At 36.7% G+C, this 19,452-nt stretch overlaps 1 protein-coding gene across 4 annotated transcripts in view; it reads left to right on the forward strand.

Moving 5' to 3' along the window:
- LOC121374952 (intraflagellar transport protein 52 homolog) overlaps positions 1-16,305 on the forward strand; it is a 31,482-nt gene extending 15,177 nt beyond the window's left edge. For all 4 annotated transcript variants that reach the window (XM_041502096.1, XM_041502097.1, XM_041502098.1 and 1 more), the window contains 5 exons: positions 422-576; positions 8,733-8,820; positions 10,587-10,695; positions 12,266-12,411; positions 13,546-16,305. In XM_041502096.1, coding sequence (XP_041358030.1) covers positions 422-576; positions 8,733-8,820; positions 10,587-10,695; positions 12,266-12,411; positions 13,546-13,596 — 549 coding nt within the window. In that variant the 3' untranslated portion in view covers positions 13,597-16,305. The remainder of the gene's footprint in view (positions 1-421; positions 577-8,732; positions 8,821-10,586; positions 10,696-12,265; positions 12,412-13,545) is intronic.
- The last annotated feature ends 3,147 nt before the right edge of the window (positions 16,306-19,452 follow it).

The raw sequence follows: 19,452 nt of genomic DNA on the forward strand, positions 1-19,452 counted from the left end.
TTCCTTTTCGTCAATAAGTTTTAAACTGTTAATGCGAAGTTCCACCTGTCATGCTCCAGAAAATAAAAGGATATTTTGTTTAATGACACCACTAGAGCACATTGATTTATTAATCATTGGGTAATAGATGTCAAACATTTGGCTATTCTGACATATTTTTTAGAAGAAACCCACTACATTTTTCCATTAGTATCATGGGATCTTTTATCTTCACTTTCCTATGGACATGACAGCACATACCACAACCTTTGGTATACTAGTTATGACATGGTAGGAACGGGAGAAAAAAACCAGGGGTTGGTTCTACTGAGTTGATTTAATCCTACAACCCAATCACCTCAGGCGAGCACTACCATTAAGCTAGATCCCACCCCTAGCGGAGTGCGTGAAGTATTGTCAAACATTGTTTTGTCTTCCACAGATAGGAGATTATAACCAGCTGCCGGACATTGCTAAACTGGCGGAGGATCTGAAGACGTGTCTCCAGGAGAGTGACGACATCCCACGTGACATCACCACACTGTTTGACAACTCACTCTTCAAACTCGACACCAGCCTCGTGCCCAAGGCTATCAAGTAGGTGTTGTGTGCTAACATAATGATGCATTTTGTTAAAATCAAATTAGTCGTTTCTATAATCTCGAACATTGAAGTACCATCACCACCTTCTGTCTGTAAAGATCATCTGAAACATTCTTATTCATCTTTTTAATATTTACTTAAAAATGTTTTATTGCAAAAGTGCTGTGTGTTCTTTTGTTTGTTTGAGTGGGTTTTTTGTTGTTTTTTTGTTTTGTAATTGTTATTATTTTTTATGATAAAGTTTATTGTCCCCAGTTAAAAAATGTGGTAGAGTCAGCATTTCTTACCAGGATTTTCAGTATTTAAACCCCGGAAATACCACCTTGGAGAAGAGATAACTTTTATTTGAAATTAGGCCGATGGTTTAAATTAAGAAGTTGAAAAGAAAAAAAATATCATAAAGCCAAAAGGTGCAAGTTAGAGAATAGTAACAGAGTACATAATATTTATCGTTCCATGACAGCCTTAGCACAAGCTAAATATGTTTCACTATCAGAGGCATCCGTTTTTAACTCGACTTTCAGTTTAGGAGGGGAAATGCACACATGCATTCTAGTCGCCTCGGTTTCATAATTGAGGAAAGGAAACAGGGTAGTGCTTCCAATGCCTATATTATAATGATTCATTGTTAACCTCAGGCTAACGCCTTCGATCCAAAATGACATTTGCAGAATCAAATAGACAATAGCACCCGCAAATCTAAAAACTATATGGTTATCTCCTAAATACTTGTATAACTGTTCGTGTCATGTTATTTTAATGGGACTCCTCAGTTTGCTGCTATTGTTAAGATATTGTTGACTAACAGGTACTTTTGATTATTATAATTACATATTAAATATATTTTTCTGCATAAGATACATCATTTTATTTTCCAATATGCACTTTTTTGTATGTACAAAATTGAGTCCAAATCCTATTTGGACTACTGACCAACAGCAGAACATTGAGAAGCAAATTGAATGCAGGACACTGATATTCTGAACATGAATCTTTATTTAGTATATGTGTAATTTTAGTCTGTACAAATATTTATAATCGAAAAACAGCATATAATGGCAGCAAACTCAGGGCAGTCCCTTTAATTATACAGTGCGTTTACTTCATTATTGTGTATTTGTTTTTCTTAAAGTAGCTAAGGATTCTTGACAAAGCGAGTAACCAACACAATACAATTTTCATATTATCGAGTTATTTACTTGCGGTCCGTCTCATCTTCCTAGAAATATATGTTTTGTAAATAATTTCAGTTTGGTTTGACATAAGACAAAAAGTAGAAGTGTTTTGGAAATAACAAAACCCCCACTATTTTTGTGTGCAATTTAGAAAATAATTGGCTCAGAAATAAATAACTTGTAGAAAATTTTATAGTATGAAAAAAGGCGTTACCTGTATAAATGTTACCTGGCATCATAAATGTCCCTACCTATGCTTTAAAAATAAAAAATGATACAGGTAAAAATTAAGTTGATGAAATTGCATTTTGTTATAACTGACCATGTGTTAAATATAAGAGATGAATCTAGTGAGCTGTCACCCACCCTGATTTTGTTTTGGTTTTCTTGCATGGAAATTTGTAAAAAGAAATTCAAAGCTGCAATCTCGCCTCACATTAATTATCATAATTTCATTTAAACATACAAACACACCTTTAGTTTTAATGAATTGTGTGTAACAGTAACACAGTTGTAATAGATAATAGAAACATATGTTTATAGTGCGTCACGGAGAACGCATTTTTTCATACTATGGAATTTACTGCAAGTTATTTATTTCTGTGCCACTTGTTTTCTAAATTACACACAAAAATAGTATATTTTTGTTATTTTCAAAACATTTTATTTTTTATTTTTACATCAAACCAAACTTCAATTATTTACAAAAACAACATTTTAGTAGGAGAATGGGGCAGACTATATGTAATATTCCGATCAGAACAGTCGCCTTCCCCACGTGCTATATATTTTTTTCAATGTATTTCCGGCGACGCATGACCCGACCCCTCCCCTAAAAACCCCACTAGCCAGTCTAGACTTCCTCTACACAATTTCCTGCATACGCGCCTGTTTGACAGCTAAATATATAATTTAACCTAAAAACGTCTATTTATAGTAACAGTACTTGTTTTGTTTACATCAAAATATTTGTGTAAACATATTTATGTTAGTCTTGTATGCCGATTATTTAAGGTTAAATGAAGACATTGTTCTATACATGATTATAAGTGTAAGTGGTAGGCAAAACAAAAAACTTAATATTTAATAATAAAACCCCCTCAACAATTTTACCCCCCCCCCCCCAAAGAAAACCCCAGTAACAACAACAACAAATCTACCCCCAAATAAACAATAGCCTACAAAACAAGCCTACACACCAGTACACACGCACAACCAAAAACATAACCCAGATGAACACGCACATTAAAAAAACGTTTTATCTACAGGGTATGTACATATACCAGTGGCGTAGGAAGGTAGCAAGGCAGGGGGGACACACACGACACACACGCATATCAGTGGCGTAGGAAGGAGGCAGGGCGGGGGGGACACACACGACACACACTCATATGCACACATACACACACACACACACACACACACACGCATATCAGTGGCGTACGAAAGGCGGGGGGGACACACACGACGCATATGCACACATACACACACACATGCATATCAGTGGCGTACAAAGGAGGCAAGGCTGGGGGGGGGGGGACATGTGCATACACACAGACACACACACAGACACACACACCCACACACAGACACACACAGACACATACAGACATGCACACAGACATGCACACACACACGCACACACACATGCACACACACACACGCACACACACACACACACTTACACACACACGCACATGCACACACACACATGCATACACACATACACACACGCACATGCACGCATGCACGCACACATGCACACACACACATATCAGTGGCGTAGGAGGGACGGTACATAGCTCAATGCATGGTCGGTCTGGGATTGATCCCCGTCTGTTGGCCCATTGGGCTATTTCTCGTTCCAGCCAGTGTACCATGACTGGTATATCAAAGGTTGTGGTATGTACTACCCTGTCTGTGGGATGGTACATATAAAAGATCCCTTGCTGCTAATCGAAAAGAGTAGCCCATAAAGTGGCAACAGCGGGTTTCCTATCTGTGTGGTCCTTAACTCTTTCACCACTAAGTTTTACAGCCTTGACCTTCCCTGCACACTGAGTTTAAATAGCAGATTTATGATCATGTTTGTTAAAGGATAAAACTACTTGTTTTATCATTAATTTTAGTTATAGGCTATACATTTCCAGAAAGGTGAATGGACGGCTGTCTAGATAAAAAAATAATACTTTAAAAATGTTAGATTCAACAGGTATAAATCTGGTAATTACAGGTAAAATATGCATATTACTCACCTATTTGAGTAGGTAGGACTGGTAATTAAAAAAACAACAGTACAAATGTTTTTCTTGTTGGATAATTAATTAATTAACATTCCAGTTATAATTTTAAAAATATATTTACAATGCTTTTGCAAAATTAACAAGCCATAATAAGCTTTCATTTCATCAACAGAAACCTACCACACACCTTTATTGTTAGCAGGATCTGTATCACGCTATTTTTTGGCATTCATGTTGGTAAATTACACAATTTTTTCATACACTGTATGGGAATAAAATAGCGAAAAGTACTCTATGGCGTTTGTGTTGACGTCAAACACTTTTACGGGCCCCGGATTTTTAGTAAACGTTGATCTGCAGATAACCGAATATGGCTCATGTGTCCAAGTAAACTCAGACGCGTGGTAAAACAGTGGCAAGTCATACTGTAACTCGTCATCGGTATCATTTTCTTCTAAATTGCCATGTTGAATGACATTTCGTTCACGATCGCCAATCTCGATTAAATGAAATGCACCAAAGTCCATATTATCCCACATTTCATCATCGGAAAACCCGTCATCTGAATCGCAACCATTGTTTTCAACAGACGAAATTTCGTCACCTCGGTTCATGTTTAATTACAGTCAGAATATCAGTATAAACTTGGAAAAACTCATAAAAAATTCGCTAGAACATGGGCGCAGCCATTACAGTGTGTCACATGGCAGCTATGGTCGCGCGAGATTTTGTCTAATCATAATATTGACGTGTCACTCGGCGCCAAATATGAACAGGTGTTACAAGCCACTAAACTGGCCTGTCATGGTGAGAGGCACTGGATATCGCTAGCCGGTATACCAGCCTGTCGTGGTGAAAGAGTTAACCATATGTAAGACGCCATATAACCGTAAATAAAATGTTATGAGTGCATCGTTAAATAAAACATTTCTTTTGGTGGTGTAGGAAGGTGTCAAAACGTGGAGGGCACACTTTTATATTTACACACTTTTACACTATTATAAAGCAAAATATAATCCCCTTGCCTCCCCCCAGCTTTCTATGCCAGTGAATATATATATATATATAATATATATATATATATACTATGGAATGCTTAATGGTTGTGCATATAATATTAATAATTACAGGTAGATAGTCGATCGTTAATAATGCAACTAGCAGTACAGAAAATCACATCTACAGGTAGTCATTGAGTCACGTTAATGTACACTTCCGTTCATACACAGTGGTATATACACAAACACATGCGTATTACTTGCAAATATCAAAACTTTATTAAGATGCCGTTTTAACGAGTCAATCAACAATGAGCCCTTTTTCTTGGTCTCCCCAAGACGTGTTCATAAGTATTTTTGTTGAGAACAAAAGATATTGTACATTTTCTGACAAAACATATTGTACACAATCTGACAAAGAATATTAGTATTAGAAAACTTTATTAACGTCAAAAAATAAAAGAACAAGTCGATGACTACTCCATAATGCAGTAGTAACAAAGGGCCTTTGTTGTAAGCGACTGGAGCGTGAACGCGCCGGAAATAATTTAGTGGCTGATTGGGGCCACTTAGCCCTATGCCAATCAAGGGCAGATAAGTATGTTCCTAACAGGCTATAGATTTGTCATTTGACGTACAAAGTTTTTCTTCTTCTATTTTTAATAGTAATATGACATTTTTGGTAACCTATGGGAAATTTCTGTTGAAAATAGTATTGTAGTTTAAGCTATGGGTTAATTACGGTAAAATTTTCTGTTTTAAGCCCATGGGCTTCATTTTGCATGGACATATATACGGGAAATCAAGGTAATAAGTTGATACAGTCAAACCTGTCTTAATCGGTCACACAAGGGAGTAGACGGGTGTCCGTTGATTACAGGTTGCCACATATATAGTCTTTAAAACATTTCTACTTAGTTTCTTGTTTTACCAACTGTACTGCTAATCTACGGATGTGTGCTTCACAGATGACTATAAATCAACTTTCCTTCAGAAATACTGAGTGAGTGCTCCGCAAGGCTCAATGGGTAGGTGTAAACCACTTGCACCGACCAGTGATCCATAACTGGTTCAACAAAGACCATGGTTTGTGCTATCCTGCCTGTGGGAAGCGCAAATGAAAGATCCCTTGCTGCTAATCGGAAAGAGTAGCCCATGTAGTGGCGACAGCGGGTTTCCTCTCAAAATCTGTGTGGTCCTTAACCATATGTCTGACGCCATATAACTGTAAATAAAATGTGTTGAGTGCGTCGTTAAATAAAACATTTTTTTTTTCTTTCTTTTTTCCTTCAGAAATAATGCAAATGGAATGTATTAAATTAACCGTTCTTAACAAGTTTGTTTTCTTTTTCCATTTAATTATTTAATTCCTACTTCATGCAGTGTATTGTCATAGTAAGTGAATCAACAAATGTCAGTTGTAGCAATCGAGGCAGTTAGATGCATTCCAGAGCCATACTTTCTTAATTGACTGAATGGGTACTATATAGTATTCCTGAAGGTGTGGAGATCGGTTATTAGCTGTTGTTAAAATATCTCTTTTATATACCATATTTGACCGGAAATAAGCCCATGTCTTTGAATAAGCCCCCCTCCGTTTTGATAGCATTTAAGAAATTAGGCCCTCATTCGTAAATAAGCCCATCCCCAACTTCGTCACCTTATAAATAACATGAAATTGCAAGTTTGCTCAAAGTTAATTTAAAAGGTCATACCTCCTGCAGATAATTAAACACAAATGTAACACAATATTTTACCACCAGTGAGATTTAGCAGTCTAACAATAACAGTGTGTAACATTGTTTTCAATTTCATGCCTGCAGTATTTCTCTGAAGTGCCCAAGTATGAACTAAAATTAAAACCAATGTCTATTTTTTACCACCACACTGGGTCCGCAGTTAATGCTAATTAAGCAAATACCTTATTCTGATTGGCTAAGAACAATGACCTTAGATTGACAATTCTTTGTAGTGCAAGCTGGCTGCCTGTGTCAGAAACGTGTGTATACGCTATTGAGTTTGTTGTTAATTGCTGTTGTTTTAAGTCTTCTCAGCATTAATTTTGGATGTAAATAAACAGCACTGGTAAGTAATTGTGACATAGAAGGTGTGTTTAGATACTAGTAAAAAACCCACAATTTAATAAACAATTATTATTTATTAATAACAAATGGAACACTAATTAATAGATGTGCTACTCAACGTTTTTTCTTTTCTTCCTAGTATTGTTATTTATTTTAATTATTATTATTAAATTTTTTTTCAACAAAACTGGCCCCTTGTCTGGGAATAAGCCCACCCCATGCTAAGCTCACAATGAGTTGTCTTGGCCCCCTGGGCTTATTTCCGGTCAAATACGGTAATAGTAAACATTTACTGTGGCCGCTTAATACAGGTATTTTAGCAATTTGGGATCCGATTTAGGTGGCTGCTGACCGTGTTAGACAGGTGACCGCTTATTACAGGTGCATTTACATTATAAATCATTTGGGAGGCAAAAATGTGACCACTTAAGTCAGGTGACTGCTGATTACAGGTGGCCGCTAGGACAGGTTTAACTGTATTTATATTTTTCATTTCCACTTATAAATAATTCATTTTGTTTAGCGGTGATTTTGTCTGGTTTTATTATTCCTGTGGTTAAGAGTATTGTATTAACTCCATCTACTTGTGGTAATGAGGTCATAGTCTGTAGTGTCATGCTTCTGTAACACATTACTGTCACTTCAAGTATCTGGTCCAAGTTGATGAAAGGCATTTTATTTCTTGGTCAGCCATATGATATATATTTTAAATAATTAATGATAATTGCAGGTGGTTAACCATGCCCAGAGATTGTATTTGACCACATTTAGACTTAAACACATCTGAAATAAACACATGATCATCTTTCGGGAATTCAACGCTGTATCACTTTTGTCTGTCTTTCTGAAGGGATTCACATTTAATTGTATATTTGTGTGATAGTAGAGTATTGTGTGTGGGTGTATCTGTGTGCAGTGTTGTGCGTTTGTCTGAGGCAGTGTGAGTGTGTCTGTGTGGGTGAAGCAGTGTAGCTGTGTGTGTGATGGTGTAGATGTGTGGGTGGGTGAGGCAGTGTGTGTGTGTGTGTGTGTGTGTTTGTGTGTGTGAGGATGGGTGAGGCAGTGTAGGTGTGTGTGGTGTGAGAAGCAGTTTAGGTGTGTCTTTGTGGGTGTGGGTGAGGAAGTGTGGATGTGTGAGGCAGTATAGGTGGGAGTGTGTGAGGAAGTGTAGGTGTGTATGTAGGTGGGTGTGGGAGGCAGTGTAGGTGTGGTTGTGTGTATGGGTTTGGGTGTATGTGAGGCAGTGTTAGTGTATGTGTGGGTGGGTATGAGGCAGTGTGGGTGGATGTGGGTGTGTGCTATACCAAAACATATGAAATGCATTTGAGAATTTCACTCTTCCCCATACTTACTCGAAAAAAAAAAAAAATGGTCAGCTTGCTCTAGCAATTCCATACAGCATTGACACTAAAAACATACTAGTAACATCAATTTGCATTGACAGAATATGGTTAACCAATACAAAGCAACAACATTGACTAATAACAGTTTGTTGATGTCAATATCAGCGTGTAACATCAGTGTTTATTTTTGTTAGTTGCTAGAAGAAAAGATCCCACAGTACAATAATTAATGATTCTTGTTCTGCTTCTGTGCAGTACTCATTTCATTGTGTGATTATGTCATGAGTTTGACCCTGTTCTATTTTAGAGCCTTTGAACAGCTGGGTGTAAAACACGAAGGTCTCACGTTAATAACCCCCCAGTTTGAAACTCCATTACCTCCCCTGCAACCCGCGGTAAGTTTCTCTTTCACTTCGTCAGTACATTCAGGTTACCGATATCTTCTATCAGGTTGACAGAAATGTCTTTTCATCTTAACATCAGCATAAACTGAGAGTTATCATGTTTAATGAGATGAGATAAGTTACATTTTGTTTTATCCAAAAGAATAAGTCTGAATTCATCATCTTTTTAACATGTTCTGGCAAGTTTGTCATTGCAAAAAGACAGGTAATTAAGGCAATACGCCACCATTCGTTGTGTCGTTATTTGCTGTAGCAGCTTAATATAGTTCGGTTTAGGAAATAGTTCCTCATAAAACAAATACTACAAAATTCTGACATGCTTTTTGAAATCTGTCTTTGATAATTACATGTAGATTGACCGCTGTAGTATTTAAATAACCCATTGGTGTGAAGTAACTTGTTATATGTAGTACTAACTGATAACAAATCTGCAAGTGGTATGGTGCCACTTGTATGGGAACAGCAACATTAGGCAGTGGTCGGGCATAGGGCCATTAATTGAAAAATGTTTTGATTGACCTATGTTAATTTTTTACATGATACATGTCAGTTGAGAGCACTCCCTACAATTAGTAGTCACATGACCCTCACAACAGTGGTGGGATCGATCCCCGTCGGTGGGCCCATTGGGCTATTTCTCGTTCCAGCCAGTGCACCACGACTTGTATATCAAAGGCTGTGGTGTGTACTACCCTGTCTGTGGGATGGTGCATATAAAAGATCCCTTACTGCTAATTGGAAAGAGTAGCCCATGAAGTGGCGACAGCGGGTTTCCTCTCTCAATATCTGTGTGGTCCTTAACCATATGTCTGATGCCATATAACCATAAGTAAAATGTGTTGAGTGTGTCGTTAAATAAAACATTTCTTTCTTTCTTTTTCTCTCGACAGTGTTGTATTTTTCACAGAATATATTCTCACATAGAAATTGTATTGGAGTATGGAGTAATTAATGGTGGTGTGTTACCTTAGGTTCATCATTGAACACTGCCAGTTAAATGGTACATTTATCAGTGCTTGAAACATTGTTACAATTCCTTAGGTGCTTAATGTTTGTTTTTTCTTACGATGATGCCACATAATAAGAGTTCCTCCTATGAGAATAGCTTGTTGCATAGCACCAGTTGACTGTTCCCATACAAGGCACTCGTATTGTGTGGCATTGTCTTTAGTTGCACCTAAGGTTGAAGCACCTTATCGTTGCCGTACATCTCGGCTATTTAAGCTGTCTAACGACACCACTAGAGCACACAGATTACTAATCCTCAGCTATTAGTTGTGAATTGATAATTCTGACAGGTAATCATCAGAGGAAACATGCTATATATATTTTTTCCATAAGCAGCAAAGGCTCTCTTATAAATACTCCCCTCTACATGACAACACATACCATGGCCTTTGATATACCAGTCTTGGGGCACTGGTTGGGATGTGAATAAAAACCCAATGAGTCCACCAAGGAGGTTTGAACATCCAACCCAAGCACTTCAGGCAAACACTCTACGAACTGAGCTAAATCCCATCTCCACAAATTCAGACTAAATGCTGGGGTGTCGTTGAATAAACATTATTTTCCTTTTATATAGACAGACTATCAATACTTGTCTCTAGTGTATGGTGCTATTGAGTAAATACCAGTGTAATATAGCATCATAATATTAAGCATCTATAGGTAAATCTGACTCGTTGCTTTGCGGCTTGCCTGGCTATCGTATACCAATAGAATGTTGAAGTGACCTCTGTTGTTTATCGTTTTAGGTTTTCCCACCGAACTTCAAAGAGTTAGATCCTCCTTCGTTGGAACTCTTTGATCTGGATGAACAGTTTTCTTCTGAGAAAGTCAGAATAGCTCAGATAACCAACAAATGTATGTCTTCATTAATTATTGATATCAGTCCTTTATGACAGTCTTGTTCAAATCTTTGTACATAAATATTACAGACTATTATTTTAAAAGTCATTGTTTGAAATATGAAACACAAGACTCAAACTTAATGACGGCACTGACAGGAATTTGTTGTGGCTGAGATATGAATTGCCGTAGGTCATGGCTTTTATTGAGTGCAGTTACTGTCATTTCCATTGGATAACCTTAGTTCTAATGTACATACTTTTTTGTTTGAAATAAAATTAGCTATAACACCAACATTGCCAAAAATGTGTGGGATTTGTAAAAATGTGTAATTTAATTCAGGTCTCAAACTTAAGAATTTTCACCCACAACGTTTTTGTTTTAAACAGTGTCTTTTGCAGTCAGTAAATATGACTGAAAGGTTATTTTGTGGTATGTCATGACATATTTCAGATGTTAATACTGGCAGATAATGTACATCAGGTATATACATTTTTCTATCATTGAGGAGTTTTACCTCAGTAATTTTTATCCAGCTACATAAAAGTGCTGTCAGTGATGCTCTCGACTTAAGGCAAATTATATCTCATCTCAATTGACGTCGTTACATTCTTTCTTGCCTTACAATGAAGAAAAATGAATGGTTAAAAAAGCTGCAACAGCCAAAAATAGTTTACACTGCCTGAGACCTAGCATGATTGGCTTTAATGTAAATTCAGAATCTCAGGTAGCCATTGTCATAGTTGCTGCATATTCCACAAGGCTTGTTAGTCCCCTACCAGTCAAACTAGAGTAGACTATAGGTTTCCTTTCCATCCATCCATCTGTCTGACAATTTTCGGATGGTTTTTTTTTTACAATGCCTTTTTTATATTGAGGTACATTTTATGTATAGCTTCATCATGTACTATTACAGATCAAGTTTGACTTTCATGGTGATTTACACATTTTTATGACAGAAATATGACCCTTAAACTTAGCTTTACTGTGTACTATCACAGATCAGGTTTGACTTTCATAACAATTTACCCATTTTTCACTTCGAACAGGAAACATTTTGTTTTTAAGATCTTGATTAGTGATATTTTTTATCAACTGAAACTTGATTAGCAACTATTGTTTAAAGTTTTATTTTTGCATAGCAAATTGCGATGCGATACTGAACAAAATGTTCCCTGTCAGAGATATAAAAATTTGTAGGGGACATGTATTGCTTTAGCAGTACTCTCAGAGTGTTTGTTTTGATATATTTTGACAGGATTCTTGATATATCCTCACTTTGACAAGTCATAATATAAATCACACGATGTTATCTGTGTTTGACTCAAGTCTTCCACATTGCTGTTTAATAAAAGTTACACTGTATGTCTAATTAAAAAAACAATTCTGAGACTAATTTCTAGCACTGCATCTCATATTCTAGGATTTGCTTTCAGAATTCTGAGACCAATTTTTAGCACTGCTTCTCACGTTATAGGATTTGCTTCTGGAATAAAATTTGATACAAAAAAATTACTTCTCATTCCGCAAAATTAATTTGAAGCCCTGTATTGAACTGACGTTGTATTTGTGATGTGTGTTGTAGGTACGGACGAGGACCTGGAGTACTATGTGAGAGAGTGCGGCGACATCTTGGCGGTGACCAGCAAACTCCCACAGGACTCCCGTGATGCCAAACACATCCTGGAGTACATCTTCGCTCAAGTGGTGGAATTCAAGAAACTCAATCAGGTAACACCATGCCAGGTTTTTATATTGTGGAAAATGTTAAACTACTGTATTTCATCACGTTACCCCACATCAACCAATTGAGTGATACTTTGTGGTGGTGATGCCTCAAGGTGCTATTAGATCAGGTCAGGTCATAAGGCTAAATGTGCACATTCATAGAAAGCTGTTGTAGCGCATGGCTGTCATGAACGCAAGTGTCGACCCATGCCAGTTCCTTAGACCAGGACAGGAAAAGGGTTTGGGGTGGGTGGGAGTAGGGACTGCCCATGCTGGCAAGTGCATGAGAGCACCAGCAGCTCGACCAGGGTTGGTAGTGGGCACGGGCACTTGTGGTGCTATTCAATTTTCAATGTCCATACGATGAATACAAAAGATTACAAAAGATTACACAGTTTAACTGAGGTAATTTGGTGCATAATTTGGAACGGTTCATTGAAAAGAATTAGAGCTATTTGAGTAATTTTGACTTAGTTTGCCGAACTGTAGCTCATATTCACAGACATCAGACTTTTATAGGCTTTGCAGACATGAAGGGAATTGTTGTTTTTTTAGGACTAAAGCAACATTTGAGCTATTACAAACATTAGTACAATCAAAAACATGAATATAGAACTGCTATTTCCAACAAGATAATGTATTTAATTAATATGTAATTTTAGTTATTAAGATGTCTCTGTTGGTCAGAAATATTTCCGTAGTTGCAACACACTCAGGACCTTTTAAAATATGCAGCTCTAGTTGTGATAATTTTGATAAGTGACAGAACCTAGTTTTTAAACACCACAACATATTTTTCACTATTAAGTGCTGTTTTTGATAATTGAAATTAGACATCACTTGCAGTTTATTGTTTAAATTATCAATTTCCATACATCTTGGTGTTTGTAATGCCACAAAATGCATTTTTTTTATAATTCTAAAAATGCACGTACGTCTGAAAAAAAAAGGCTATGGAGAAAAACTCTACGAGGGTACTTCCCCATTTCAACATCACTCTAGTTTCACACTACTTAAACTTTATCCAGATGTCTTTCAGGTTTGTTGGTCAACCATACATGTACTTGGTGTCCATGTTTGCGGGTTGAAATATTGAGTTGTAAGAATGGTAACTAATTTTTATTGATTTAATCCCAGGAACAAGACTACGACACGACTCAGTTTGGAGGAGGAGACACTTTCCCATGAGACAGAAGACACTGTGATAAGAATCCATATCTGCTGCTACTTACTTCAAGCCAATCCAAAAACAATTTGAAATACCACATCAACAGATTTCATACGTAGAGAATCTATTTTCTCCAGCATAGTTTTATCAATGGTCTGAAAAGGCAATGCATAAAGTCATTGCAGAACTATGTCCGTCCATAATCTTAGAATCCTTACACTGTTATATATTAGAATCATCAGAATATTGCATATTTAACGTTTATTATGTGAATCTCGTACATAAGAGTAAAAAAGAATGTGCCAGGGTTTGTTACACACTTCTCTTGTGTTCCATCCCATGAACTAGTAAAATTTATACATATTTTAAATGGTGATTCACTTTAGAAAATTACTCATTACTCTGTCTATGGTTATATCATTGTTGACGAATGCTCCTACCTTTTGACAGTTTAATGAAATTATTTTGTGGTGTTTTTTCTGTCATTCCTCATCGTGAGAACATCTCCAATTTATTATTGGAATACATCTAATCTTTCTGCTCTAAAGAGTATTTTCATTAAAAAAATACTACGTGTTTGTTTTAATGTAATACATTTGAGTGATCATTAAATATGTATAAAATTACATAAATCTTGTATTATGGCATACATGTACATGTACATACTGATGGGCAAAAGAAAACATACTTACAAAATATAGATTAAAAAAGAATAGCAATGTTTTTGTATAACATTTAATGAAACCACAAAATATTGACATGGTATCACTTAATATAGCAGTACAACATGTACATATGACATGACAATTTCTGTAATGCATGTTGGGCCAGTTAGGGGCGGGACGTAGCCAAGTGGTGAAGGTGTCGCCACATACGTGGTCAATCTAGGATCAATCCCCATCGGTGGACCCATTGGGCTATTTCTCATTCCAGCCATGACTGGTATACCAAAGGCCGTACTATGTGCATGTATGGTGCATATAAAGGTCCCTCACTACTAAGACTATATGTCAAAATTACCAAATGTTTGACATCCAATAGCCAATGATTAATAAATCAGTGTGTTCTAGTGGTGGTGTTAAACAAAACAAAACAAACCTGGGCGAGCTGTTAATTTTTAAACCTGGAAGATTTTTTTGTCGGTTTGTCGGACATACTGACGAGCTGATTACAACCGTGTTCAGTATGGAATATGTGTAGAGATCAACCTGGACCACCGTCAAACATTGATGATGTCAGTTTGCCGAATGTTCTTGGACCTAATTCACAAAGCTTTAGAGCTCTCTGAAAAAATAAAAATTATATTATCTTTTTCACTACCAAGTAATTGCAATTCCAAAATTCTACCCGTTTCCAGTTCTGCCCACCTTCCCCTCTTATGTCCAAGACCCAGTCACTGGCGTAGTCAGAGAGTGTTCCTGGGAGAGATTTGATTGAACCTTAATTGGATATAGGCACGTTAATATGTTATCCATCCATCAAGCTCTTGTAACATCACATAGTTTGACATCCAATAGCTGATGTATTTTTCTTGCTGGGGCGTCATTAAACATCTATTCTATTCTATTTACCATAGTATAACACCCAATAGCTGGTGTATTTTTTTGTGCTGGGGTGTCGTTAAACATCTATTCTATTCTGTTCTATTGTAACATCACATCCCTGCAGACCGTTTTTGCACTGGACTGCAGGACCTCAATTTTGCAAGAGATTGGTGAATTAAACCTCTGAACTATCCTGTGTATCCATGCAGAAATGGGCCTGGCTTGTGTTTGAAGGTCTTGATGATGCAAGAGCTTGATATCTAATGCCTGTAAGATGACCTCAGTGACAACTGTCCATCTTCTAGATTCCACAAATATTGCTACCCACCATAACACTACCTTCATAATAAGATTCTGTTTCCTAAAGACATGCTTGTGTTGTTTGTTCTTCTGTAAGCCTGCAGATTCAAAATAGAATGGGGAGTGGTCATTCGCAGGCAATGTGGTTATTATGCATTTTATAGTTAATGTCATACATTGTGTGGTATTGATGACATGTCTGATATAAAATCATTTCTACTCTGGTTGTCCTCATCCTTTCTTCTGCCCATCAGTATATATTTACCAGTTCTTTGTGGATGAAACCTCACCGTTGTATATTGTTTTCATAATATCTGTTAATATTTATATTCGTCTCATGGTAACAGTGGTGTCAGATATTGTATATAATAAAATGTTTTCTGTGATATATTTTGTCTTTAAAATGTATTTTTGGTGTAAAATCAATACATTTATGTTATGCTGACATGGACCATTTATTTTATCGTAATTTAAACTTAGCTGCATAATCATCATTTGAGAATGTGTACTAATTAGTATTAGATATGCATTTTAATAATGGACACGTTTCAGCAAATACTGGGGTTTTTTTCATTACATCATTTGTGCGCGTAAGCCCTGTACTTTAATAATCAGTTGTGATTGACAGAATTAATCCATATTCAGATCCAAATCAGATCTAATTTTACACCTATTGGTCTCAGGGCGAACTTAGAGTTATCAAAATGGCGAACTACTTTAATTGTTTATATGGCAGAATATAATTGTTTACTATATTTTAATGTTATAAGGATGGAGTGGGGAATGGGAAGTATTAAAATACTGTACATCTATATTTGTTTTATCTGCTCTGAAATGTTGATTCAAAATAAGTTCATAATATTTGAAATAAATATAGTAAATACACCATGGGCTTTTGTTATTGGTTAAATTATATTATTTGTCGGTTCAGCTAGCTTGGGTGTCTATGGCCAAATATGAAGGAAAATGAAAATAAAAGTTTAACAATTCATAAACCTGAACAATAGAATGGTATTCCAATATCAAAATTATATCTCTGCACAAGGCAGAGTCCAAAGGATGTGAGGCAAAGTTGTGATTGCTTATTGATCCACTATCAGGTGCTTGTCCTTAAGAGAACTGCCACTCTCCTAGGAGATCCACTATCAGGTGCTTGTCCTTAAGAGAACTGACACTCCTAGGAGATCGGTAACAGGATGGTTCAACTCTGCTGGAGGAGGACTGCCACTCACAAGATTAGCTCAGAAAAGCGAAACTTGCACTGTATGATAGACAATACACTGGGCTGAATGTTGGAAGCACGTTTTGCTTAAACATAGGTGTTTAAGTGTTGACATATAGATCTAAAACAGCCTGTAAATTCGATAGACTATGTTTAAACATGTTTATTTTGATACTTTCTCAAGAAAGATAAACCTGCCACTGCAACATAAGCTACTCCTATTGTTAAACAGTAAGGGATCTTTTATGACCTTTGATATACCAGTTGTGGAGCAATGGTTGGGACAGGAAAAATTCCTAATCCACGGAGGGAGATCTGCCCTATGACGTATCGAACTTCAGGCGAGTGCTCTGTCGGTGAGCTACATACAATGGCTAAACAGACGAGTCATAAATAATAGGGTCTAATTTACGAAACCTGTTTTCTTAAACGCAGGTGTTTAAGCATTGTAAAGGTACGTAGTTACACGCGACATAAACAGGCTTTCTAAAGTCTGCCCATTCAACCCGAATTAATATGAAACAGAATAACTTGACGATTGTTATGATCAGCGTTGGGGAAAAAAAATCATTTATCAGAGGACTAGATGCAATGGTGTGTAAGACCGCGGACTTGATATATAGCGGGACGTAGCTCAGTGGTAAAGCGCTCGCTTGATGCGCGGTCGGTTTGGGATCGATCCCCGTCGATGGGCCCATTGGGATATTTCTCGTTCCAGCCAGTGTACCACGACTGGTATATCAAAGGCCGTGGTATGTTTTATCCTGTTTGGGATGGTGCTGCTAGTATATGTCAAAATTAACAATTATTTGACATCTAATAACCGATAATTAATAAATCAATATCATCTAGTATAGTCGTAAAACAAAACAAAAAACTCAGGATTTTTTTTATAAAAATTTAAAGAAAATTCTCTTCTTAACCGTTTAAGAAGTTTTAGACTATTAACTACTCAGTCCCACCCCCCGACCCCCAAACAAATAGTGGACTGGTATCTGAAGGATCATATCAAGTTTTCAAATCTTGCATGTGTCAAAAACGCTAACTTTTAAAAACCTTTTCACTTTTTTCATCAAATAGAACTGTTTTTCGTGTTGGGGTGTCGCTAAACATCTATTATGCTCTATTCTATACACAAAATGCAGGTCTGATATTTTAGACAGACATATATAACGATATCAGTAGGCCTATCATTCGGAGGACGCACGGTGAAGTGACTTTTCTAAATGGATCCGTAAAATTTTCAATTTCCTGCATTTCAAATTGATCGAGAGGTACTGTCTTGATGCGCCATTAACCATCAACACAATTGAAAGGTTAAACTTTTAGCAAAAAATCTAATACCTTTATTTTAAATTTCAGCCAAAAAAAAAAGAAAGAAAAGAAAAACTGATAGCACTTCGTAAGAGTAATTTTGTCTAGCAGATTCCTAAGTTGTGGGTGAGGGGATCATATCAAATTAATGCTGATCCTTAACATCTATTGAGCAATTATTCCTTTTTCTAAAGTCAGCGGCTAGACAAACTTTTAAATTAACCAGAACTAATTCCGTATCGGGTTTAAATACAGTGTCTATGTTGCGTTCTTGACGTAAGTTGCAGCCAAACCAAAATGAGACATTGGCCACATTTATTGCAGATGTAACAATCTTGGTAGCTAATAGAACATGCATGGCCGTTATTATGGGATGAACAGATTAAAGGCGAGGTTCCTGGTAGAAAATATCAGCAATTTCCATGCATAACTAGACCGCTAATAACGACCTTTAGAGTACCTTTAATGTCAACTTGAATATCTCTTTTACGCCTTTGTTTGTCTGGTAAAGTCATACCTAACAAAACAAAAAATAGTTTGTTCTGTTTAACGACACCACTATTGCACATAAAATTATTAATCATCGGGTACAGGATTTTCAAACATTTGGTAATTTTGATATATATTGTCTCAGAGAGGAAACCCGGTACATTTCCCATTAGTAGCAAAGAATCTTTTATATGCCCAGTTCCACAGATATGATACCACATACCACGGCCTTTGTACACTGGCCTCAGTCATGGTACACTGGCTCGAACGAGAAATAGCCACCACCGACGGGGATCGATCCTAGACCGACCACGCACCAGACGAGCGTTAAATATCATTGGGCTACGTCCCGCCCCTCATACCTAATAGTATATGAATATAATGTTGTTGACTGATGATTCATGACGATTGGTTAGCGAACAGGTATGTACGTAGGGCACGTGGAACACACACGTGGGTACATCATGTTTGAATACGTATATTATACACACACACACACACACACACACACACACACACACACACACACACACACATATATATACATACATATATATATATATATATATATATATATATATATATATATATATATATATATATATATATATATACAGTCGAACCTGTCTATGGCGGCCACTCGTGGGACATGACAAAAGTGGCCGCCATAGAGAGGTGGCCGCCGTATGCAGGTCATATATAAGTCCGAATTTAAAAAAAAAATACACGTATGTTGCAATAGAACTATTAAGGAGGCATATACATGTGCAAAAACGTAATGAAAAACAAGACAAAAAATTATCATCGATATGAAATTTTATTAAGTGAAAAAGAGAATATTTAACAAACAGAATAATGGAGCACTGTTCTGCGCATTAAAGTCACTGATTATCCTTTAATGTTCACTTGCTAAAGAAGTCACGTATCTTGCGTTTAATGACCACCGCCGATGACTAGTACATCGCACCGTTAATCCAGATTAAAAACACTTGTTAATTAACGAACAC

This window comes from Gigantopelta aegis, chromosome 6 (genome assembly GCF_016097555.1).
Source record: "Gigantopelta aegis isolate Gae_Host chromosome 6, Gae_host_genome, whole genome shotgun sequence".
In the NCBI taxonomy this organism is placed as follows: Eukaryota; Metazoa; Mollusca; class Gastropoda; order Neomphalida; family Peltospiridae; genus Gigantopelta; species Gigantopelta aegis.